At 52.3% G+C, this 9,732-nt stretch overlaps 1 protein-coding gene across 1 annotated transcript; it reads left to right on the top strand.

The window, feature by feature from the left end:
• Positions 1-525: 525 nt before the first annotated feature.
• LOC137755553 (leucine-rich repeat-containing protein 37A3-like) lies at positions 526-9,125 on the top strand (the record flags this gene model as incomplete). Its single annotated transcript, XM_068531761.1, has 2 exons — positions 526-651; positions 8,772-9,125. Coding segments are annotated over 2 exons (480 nt in total), but the record flags the coding sequence as incomplete, so codon positions are not given.
• Between the last annotated feature and the right edge of the window lie 607 nt (positions 9,126-9,732).

Here is a 9,732-nt window from a genome sequence, read left to right as displayed (position 1 = left end):
CAAAGTTGTTGTTGGAACTATAGGCCAATTTGAAAAAAAACACTCTCTAGTGTCTAGAACAACAGTTGCAGGGTGATTATTTAGATCTCAGTATGGATGGATGCCTTTTACCCTGAGGAGAGCCTACCTAGGGATTTTTTGGGGAGCCCAGATGAACCTCCAGAGCCCCCTGAGGAAGCTGAAATTTCTCCATCCCAGCAGGAGGCCCACACTCGACATCCAGAGCTCACTGAGGAGGCTGAATCTTTACCCCAGTAAGAGGCCCCTGCTCAGCATCCACAGACCCCTGCGGAGGTTGAATCTTTTTCACCCCAGGCAGAGGCCCGGGCTCAGCATCCAGAGCCCACTGAAGAGGTAGAGCTACCTCCACTTCAGCAGGAGGCTCCATCTCAGCCTTCAGAGGCCCCTGAGGAACTAGAAACTTCAAGTCCCCAGGAGGCCCTAGCCCAGCCTTTGGAGACACTTAAGGAGGTTGTAGTTCGACCAGTAGCACATCATGGGGTAAATGAAGCTCAGCAGTCAAACTTGTACAATGTCACTGTTAAACCTCTGGATCTGGCACTGGCCATAACTCCACAGGTCTCCAAAGAGGTTGAACCTTCTCCAGTCCAGCAGGAGACCCCATCTCAGCCTCCAGAGAGCCGTGAGGAGGTTGAACCTGCACCAGTCCAGCAGGAGGCCCTATCTCAGCCTCCAGAGAGCCCCGAGGAGGTTGAACCTTCTCCAGTTCAGCAGCAGGCCCCATCTCAGCCTCCAGAACTCCCTGAGGAGGTTGAACCTTCTCTACTCCATCAAGAGGCCCCAACTCAGGCTCCAGGGTGCCCTACTGAGTATGCACTTCAAATTCCAGTGAGTGAGGCTTCCCTGGTGGCGCAGTGGTTGAGAATCTGCCTGCCGATGCAGGGGACACAGGTTCGAACCCTGGTCTGGGAAGATCCTACATGCCTCGGAGAAACTAGGCCTGTGAGCCACATCTATTGAGCCTGCGCGTCTGGAGCCTGTGCTCCGCAACAAGAGAGGCCACGATAGTGAGAGGCCCGTGCACCGCGATGAAGACTGTCCCCCAATTGCCACAACTGGAGAAAGCCCTCGCACAGAAACGAAGACCCAACACAGCCAAAAATAAAATAATTAAATAAATAATAATTAAAAATGAATATCTGCTTGTACAAAAAAAGAGTAACCTATTAATAATTCTTACAGATTAGTAAGAAAAAGAACAGTATCGCAATAGCAAAACCCTCATATAAAAAATTCACAAAAATACAAATCAGTTCAAAATTAATTAAAAAAAGAAATAAATAAAATAAAATTCCAGTGAGGGATGAGGTAGCATCTCTACCTGTCGTTCAGCGTCACGCTCATTCAAACTTGCCCAGTGTGACACTTCAACCTCTGCATTTGAAACTTAGCATCACTCCAGAGCCCACTCCGGAAGCTGAGTTTCCTACAGCTCAGCAGGAGGCCCTGGCTCCACCTCTTGAGCATCCTGAGGAGACAGAATCTTCTCCAACCCAACAAGAGACCTCAGCTGAGCCTCCAGAGCCTCCTGGAGAGGTTGAGCTTTCACGTGAGCGGGAGCAGCCAGCTCCGCCTTCTGAGCCTCCTGGGGAAGTTGAACCTTCTCCAACCCAGCAGGAGACCACAGGTCAGCCTCCAGAGTCTCTTGTGGAAGCTGAGCCTTCTCCAAGTGAACAGGAACAACCGACTCAGCCTTCTGAGCCTACAGAGCCTCCTGAGGAGGTGAAGCCAGCAACCCAGCAGGAGACCCCAGCTCAGCTTTCAGAGTCTTTTGGAGAAGCTGAAAGTTCTGCAACCCAGGAGGAAGCCTCAGCTCAGTCTCCAGAGCCCCCTAGTGCGGCAGAATGGTGTCCAAGCCAGCAGGAGATCCCAGCCCTGTCTCCAGCGGAGATAGATAGATCCTTCTGCAACCCTGCAGGAGCTACCAGCTCAGCCTCCAGAGCCTTCTTGAGGGGAGGTGGAACCTTCTGCAACTCAACAGGAACAGCCAGCTCAACCTCCAGAGCATCATGAAATGACAGTTTCACCTCCAAGTCACTGTCATGCTCAGCATTCAAACTTATCCAGTGTCGCTGTCAAACCTGCAGATGTGGAGCTTACCATAACAAAAGAACCCACTCCAGAGGTGGGACCTTCTCCAAATCAGCACAAGCCTTCAGCTCAGCCCTCAGTGCCCTTTACAAATGCAGAATTTTCTCCAACCCAGCATGAGGCCCCCACGCTGCCTTCACAGCCACCCGAGGAGGTTGAACCTTTGCCACTTCAGCAGGAGGCTCCAGCCCAATCTCCAGAAGCCGGTGCACATAATAAACCTTCAGTACAAGAGGAGACCCCAGCTCAGTATCCAGAGCATCCTGGAGAAGAAGTTATACCTGCCACAACCCAGCAGGAGACTCCAGATCAGCATCCACAGGCTCCTGAGCTTGTACCTTCTCCACCTCAACAGGAAGCCACAGCTCAGCCTCCACAGTCTCCTGGTGAGGTTGACTCCTCTCCAACCCAGTCTCCAGAGCTCTCTAATGTGACTGTAGTTTTCTCTCCAGAGCATCACGTGACAACAGTTTCTCCTCTAGGTCAGGATCAAGCTCAGCTTCTGCAGCGGCCCGATGCCACTGTTAAACCTGTGGATCTTGCACTTATCGTAACTCCAGCGTTCACTAATGAGGTTGAAACTTCTCCACCCCAACAAGAAACCTCGGCTCAGTCTACAGTGTCCCCTGAGCAGTTGGAAGCTTTGTCAGTCCAGCAAGAGGTTTCAGATCAGCATCCAACCCCCTCTGAAAATGTTGAGCCTTCTCCAGTTCAGCAGGGAGCCCCAACTCAACCTGAAGAGCTTCCTGAGGAAACTGAAGCTTCTCCAAGGCAGCAGGAGAGCTCAGCTCAGCATCCAAAGCCCACTGAGTGGGTTGGACCTTCTCCAGTCCAGCATCAGCACCCAACTCAGCCTCCAGGGGCCTCTACAGATGGTGCAGCTCAACCTTCAGTACATAATGAAGTGACATTCTCACCTCTAGGTCCAGGTGAAGTTGAACATCCAGTGTTGCCTAATATGACAGTTAAACCCGTGGATCTGGCGGTTGTCTTAACTCTAGAGCCCACTAAAGAGGTTGCACAACCTCCAGTGCAGCAGGAGGACCCTACTCAGACTCCAGATCCCCCTGGAGGGATAGAGCTTTCTTTAGTCCACGAGGAGCCCCCAGCTCAGTCTCCAGTTGCCCAAGGGGGCTCAGCTATATCTCCTGAGCCCCCTAAGGAGGTGGTACCTTCTCCCACACAGCAGGAGCTTCAGGCTCAGTCACCAGAGCTCCCTGCAAAGGTGGAACCATTTCCAGTCCCTTAAGGGACCCTTCCTCAGCTTCTACAGCCCCCTGAGAATATGGAGTCTTCTCTACTCCAACAGGAGTTCCCAGACCTACCTCTGGAACCCCTGAAAGAGACAGAACCTTCTCCAGTCCAGCAGGAGGCCCCATCTCAGCCTCCAGAGGGCCCTGACGAGGTTGAACCTCCGCCAGTCCAGCAGGAGGCCCTCTCTCAGCCTCCAGAGAGCCCCGAGGTGGTTGAACCTTCTCCAGTGCAGCAGCAGGCCCCTTCTCAGCCTCCAGAGCGCCCTGAGGAGGTTGAATCTTCTCTACTCGATCAAGAGGCCCCAACTCAGGCTCCAGGGTTCCCTACTCACTATGTACTTCAAAGTCCAGTGAGTGATGAGGTAGCTTATCTACCTGGCGTTCAGCGTCACACTCATTTAAACTTGCCCAGTGTGACACTTCAACCTCTGGATTTGGAACTTAGCGTCACTCCAGAGCCCACTGCGGAAGCTAAGTTTCCTACAGCTCAGCAGGAGGCCCTGGCTCCACCTCTTGAGCATTCTGAGGAGACAGAGAATCTTCTCCAACCCAACAAGAGACCTCAGCTAAGCCTCCAGAGCCTCCTGGAGAGGTTGAACCTTCACGTGAGCGGGAGCAACCAGCTCCACCTTCTGAGCCTCCTGGGGAAGTTGAACTTTCTCCAACCAGCAGGAGACCACAGGTCAGCCTCCAGAGCCTCTTGTGGAAGCTGAGCCTACTCCAAGTGAACAGGAACAACCGACTCAGCCTTCTGAGCCTACAGAGCCTCCTGAGGAGGTGAAGCCAGCAACCCAGCAGGAGACCCCAGCTCAGCTTTCAGAGTCTTTTGGAGAAGCTGAAAGTTCTGCAACCCAGGAGGAAGCCTCAGCTCAGTCTCCAGAGCCCCCTAGTGAGGCAGAATAGTGTCCAAGGCAGCAGGAGATCCCAGCTCTCTCTCCAGCGGAGATAGATAGATCCTTCTGCAACCCTGCAGGAGCTACCAGCTCAGCCTCCAGAGCCTTCTTGAGGGGAGGTGGAACCTTCTGCAACTCAACAGGAACAGCCAGCTCAACCTCCAGAGCATCATGAAATGACAGTTTCACCTCCAAGTCACCGTCATGCTCAGCATTCAAACTTCTCCAGTGTCGCTGTCAAACCTGCAGATGTGGAGCTAACCATAATAAAAGAACCCACTCCAGAGGTGGGACCTTCTCCAAATCAGCACAAGCCTTCAGCTCAGCCCTCAGTGCCTTTTACAAATGCAGAATTTTCTCCAACCCAGCATGAGGCCCCCACGCTGCCTTCACAGCCACCCGAGGAGGTTGAACCTTTGCCAGTTCAACAGGAGGCTCCAGCTCAATCTCCAGAAGCCGGTACACATAATAAACCTTCAGTAATAAACCCCCAACCCCCCCCCCCCCCCGCGGATGATCGAGGCTTGGTCTTCACACGCCTCAGATTCCCCTCCCAAATTGCCCCTTGCCCTTACACCTGACAGAAGCCGGGGGCTTTAATTACTTGACGTCCTCATCTCCAGTCCAGATGTTTGCCCCGCCTCATCAGGAGTTGACTGAGACTGAGGTTCCATACCCGGACACGGATTCGGTTGGAGAGCTGCCTACAGGGCCAGATCAATTTGCTGTCCCACATCAGGATCTGAATAACAAGCAAACCCAAATTCAAAAGCTCCCAGAGGAAGTTCCAGTGCTGGATTGGAATCAGACTCAGGCCTTGGTTCGGCCTTCTCAATGCAAATGTAAGACTAAAAACATAGGTCTAGATCAGGCTGAAGGTCACCAATCATTTGAAATACTTGTTCCACCTCTAGGTAGTAAGAGCTCAAAACCAATGAAGTTTATTGTTTCACCCCCAAGCCTGAAGAAAGATCTAGTTCAGCATCAACGGCTTGCCAAAGTTGTTGTTGGAACTATAGGCCAATTTGAAAAAAAACACTCTCTAGTGTCTAGAACAACAGTTGCAGGGTGATTATTTAGATCTCAGTATGGATGGATGCCTTTTACCCTGAGGAGAGCCTACCTAGGGATTTTTTGGGGAGCCCAGATGAACCTCCAGAGCCCCCTGAGGAAGCTGAAATTTCTCCATCCCAGCAGGAGGCCCACACTCGACATCCAGAACTCACTGAGGAGGCTGAATCTTTACCCCAGTAAGAGGCCCCTGCTCAGCATCCACAGACCCCTGCGGAGGTTGAATCTTTTTCACCCCAGGCAGAGGCCCGGGCTCAGCATCCAGAGCCCACTGAAGAGGTAGAGCTACCTCCACTTCAGCAGGAGGCTCCATCTCAGCCTTCAGAGGCCCCTGAGGAACTAGAAACTTCAAGTCCCTAGGAGGCCCTAGCCCAGCCTTTGGAGACACTTAAGGAGGTTGTAGTTCGACCAGTAGCACATCATGGGGTAAATGAAGCTCAGCAGTCAAACTTGTACAATGTCACTGTTAAACCTCTGGATCTGGCACTGGCCATAACTCCACAGGTCTCCAAAGTGGTTGAACCTTGTCCAGTCCAGCAGGAGACCCCATCTCAGCCTCCAGAGAGCCGTGAGGAGGTTGAACCTGCGCCAGTCCAGCAGGAGGCCCTATCTCAGCCTCCAGAGAGCCCCGAGGAGGTTGAACCTTCTCCAGTTCAGCAGCAGGCCCCATCTCAGCCTCCAGAGCTCCCTGAGGAGGTTGAACCTTCTCTACTCCATCAAGAGGCCCCAACTCAGGCTCCAGGGTTCCCTACTGAGTATGCACTTCAAATTCCAGTGAGTGAGGCTTCCCTGGTGGCGCAGTGGTTGAGAATCTGCCTGCCGATGCAGGGGACACGGGTTCGAACCCTGGTCTGGGAAGATCCCACATGCCTCGGAGCAACTAGGCCTGTGAGCCACATCTATTGAGCCTGCGCGTCTGGAGCCTGTGCTCCGCAACAAGAGAGGCCACGATAGTGAGAGGCCCGTGCACCGCGATGAAGACTGTCCCCCAATTGCCACAACTGGAGAAAGCCCTCGCACAGAAACGAAGACCCAACACAGCCAAAAATAAAATAATTAAATAAATAATAATTAAAAATGAATATCTGCTTGTAAAAACAAAGAGTAACCTATTAAAAATTCTTACAGATTAGTAAGAAAAAGAACAGTATCGCAATAGCAAAACCCTCATATAAAAAATTCACAAAAATACAAATCAGTTCAAAATTAATTAAAAAAAGAAATAAATAAAATAAAATTCCAGTGAGGGATGAGGTAGCATCTCTACCTGTCGTTCAGCGTCACGCTCATTCAAACTTGCCCAGTGTGACACTTCAACCTCTGCATTTGAAACTTAGCATCACTCCAGAGCCCTCTCCGGAAGCTGAGTTTCCTACAGCTCAGCAGGAGGCCCTGGCTCCACCTCTTGAGCATCCTGAGGAGACAGAATCTTCTCCAACCCAACAAGAGACCTCAGCTGAGCCTCCAGAGCCTCCTGGAGAGGTTGAGGTTTCACGTGAGCGGGAGCAGCCAGCTCCGCCTTCTGAGCCTCCTGGGGAAGTTGAACCTTCTCCAACCCAGCAGGAGACCACAGGTCAGCCTCCAGAGTCTCTTGTGGAAGCTGAGCCTTCTCCAAGTGAACAGGAACAACCGACTCAGCCTTCTGAGCCTACAGAGCCTCCTGAGGAGGTGAAGCCAGCAACCCAGCAGGAGACCCCAGCTCAGCTTTCAGAGTCTTTTGGAGAAGCTGAAAGTTCTGCAACCCAGGAGGAAGCCTCAGCTCAGTCTCCAGAGCCCCCTAGTGCGGCAGAATGGTGTCCAAGCCAGCAGGAGATCCCAGCCCTGTCTCCAGCGGAGATAGATAGATCCTTCTGCAACCCTGCAGGAGCTACCAGCTCAGCCTCCAGAGCCTTCTTGAGGGGAGGTGGAACCTTCTGCAACTCAACAGGAACAGCCAGTTCAACCTCCAGAGCATCATGAAATGACAGTTTCACCTCCAAGTCACTGTCATGCTCAGCATTCAAACTTCTCCAGTGTCGCTGTCAAACCTGCAGATGTGGAGCTTACCATAACAAAAGAACCCACTCCAGAGGTGGGACCTTCTCCAAATCAGCACAAGCCTTCAGCTCAGCCCTCAGTGCCCTTTACAAATGCAGAATTTTCTCCAACCCAGCATGAGGCCCCCACGCTGCCTTCACAGCCACCCGAGGAGGTTGAACCTTTGCCACTTCAGCAGGAGGCTCCAGCCCAATCTCCAGAAGCCGGTGCACATAATAAACCTTCAGTACAAGAGGAGACCCCAGCTCAGTATCCAGAGCATCCTGGAGAAGAAGTTATACCTGCCACAACCCAGCAGGAGACTCCAGATCAGCATCCACAGGCTCCTGAGTTTGTGCCTTTTGCACCTCAGCAGGAAGCCACAGCTCAGCCTCCACAGTCTCCTGGTGAGGTTGACTCCTCTCCAACCCAGTCTCCAGAGCTCTCTAATGTGACTGTAGTTTTCTCTCCAGAGCATCACGTGACAACAGTTTCTCCTCTAGGTCAGGATCAAGCTCAGCTTCTGCAGCGGCCCGATGCCACTGTTAAACCTGTGGATCTTGCACTTATCGTAACTCCAGCGTTCACTAATGAGGTTGAAACTTCTCCACCCCAACAAGAAACCTCGGCTCAGTCTACAGTGTCCCCTGAGCAGTTGGAAGCTTTGTCAGTCCAGCAAGAGGTTTCAGATCAGCATCCAACCCCCTCTGAAAATGTTGAGCCTTCTCCAGTTCAGCAGGGAGCCCCAACTCAACCTGAAGAGCTTCCTGAGGAAACTGAAGCTTCTCCAAGGCAGCAGGAGAGCTCAGCTCAGCATCCAAAGCCCACTGAGTGGGTTGGACCTTCTCCAGTCCAGCATCAGCACCCAACTCAGCCTCCAGGGGCCTCTACAGATGGTGCAGCTCAACCTTCAGTACATAATGAAGTGACATTCTCACCTCTAGGTCCAGGTGAAGTTGAACATCCAGTGTTGCCTAATATGACAGTTAAACCCGTGGATCTGGCGGTTGTCTTAACTCTAGAGCCCACTAAAGAGGTTGCACAACCTCCAGTGCAGCAGGAGGACCCTACTCAGACTCCAGATCCCCCTGGAGGGATAGAGCTTTCTTTAGTCCACGAGGAGCCCCCAGCTCAGTCTCCAGTTGCCCAGGGGGGCTCAGCTATATCTCCTGAGCCCCCTAAGGAGGTGGTACCTTCTCCCACACAGCAGGAGCTTCAGGCTCAGTCACCAGAGCTCCCTGCAAAGGTGGAACCATTTCCGGTCCCTCAAGGGACCCTTCCTCAGCTTCTACAGCCCCCTGAGAATATGGAGTCTTCTCCAGTCCAACAGGAGTTCGCAGACCTACCTCTGGAACCCCTGAAAGAGACAGAACCTTCTCCAGCCCAGGAGGAGGCCCCATCTCAGCCTCCAGCGGCACCTAAGCAGGTTGTAGCACAAACTCCAGTGCATTATGAGATGACAGTTCCAACAGTAGGACAGGATCAAGGTCAGCATTCAAACTTGCCCAGTGTCACAGTTCAACCTTTGGACCAGGGGCTTTCCACATCTCCAGAACCTACAACGGAGGGTGAACATTCCAGAGCCCTGCAGCAGACTGCAGTTCCTCCAACATACCCCGAGGTGACATTTCCAAATCCAGAGCAAGTTCAGGCTCAGCATCCAACCTTCACTGATGTCACAGTTCAACCCTTGGACCTTCAACTGACCATAAGGCCAGAACCCACTAAGGAGGATGAACCTTCTCCAACCATGCAGGAGACCTTAACCCAGCCTCCATAACCACCTAAGGAGGTTTTTGTAGCTCAGCCTCCAGTATATCAGAACGCAATAGTTCCAGCACCAGATCAGGATCCCACTGAGCCTCCAACATGACCCAGTGTCACAGTTCACCCTTTAGACCAGGGGCTTACCACAGCTCCAGAACCTACTATGGAGGCTGAACATTCCACACCCCTCCAGGAGACTATAGTTCCTCCAACATACTCTGAGGTGACACTTCCAAATCCAGAGCAAGTTCAGGCTCAGCATCCAACCTTGACTGAGGTCACAGTTCAACCTTTGGACCTGGAACTTATGTTAACTCTGGAATCCAGTATGGAGGGTGAACCTTCTCCAACCATGCAGCAGACCCAAGCTCAGCCTCCAGAGCTCATTAAGGAAGTTGTAGCTCAGTCTCCATTGTATCCCGAGGTGACAGTTCCAGCACCAGATCAGGATCATGCTGAGCATCCAACATCACCCAGTATCACAGTTAAACCTTTGGACCTGGAGCTTACCACAACTCCAGAACCTACTACAGAGTGTGAACATTCTGTTGCCCGGCAGCAGACTACAGCTCCCCCTCCAAAACACCCTGAGATGACACTTGCACAGCCAAACCTGACTC

Source organism: Eschrichtius robustus, chromosome 20, assembly GCF_028021215.1.
Source record: "Eschrichtius robustus isolate mEscRob2 chromosome 20, mEscRob2.pri, whole genome shotgun sequence".
Lineage (NCBI taxonomy): Eukaryota > Metazoa > Chordata > Mammalia > Artiodactyla > Eschrichtiidae > Eschrichtius > Eschrichtius robustus.
Note: the sequence above shows the minus strand (reverse complement) of the source record. Positions and strands in the feature narration are given on the sequence as shown.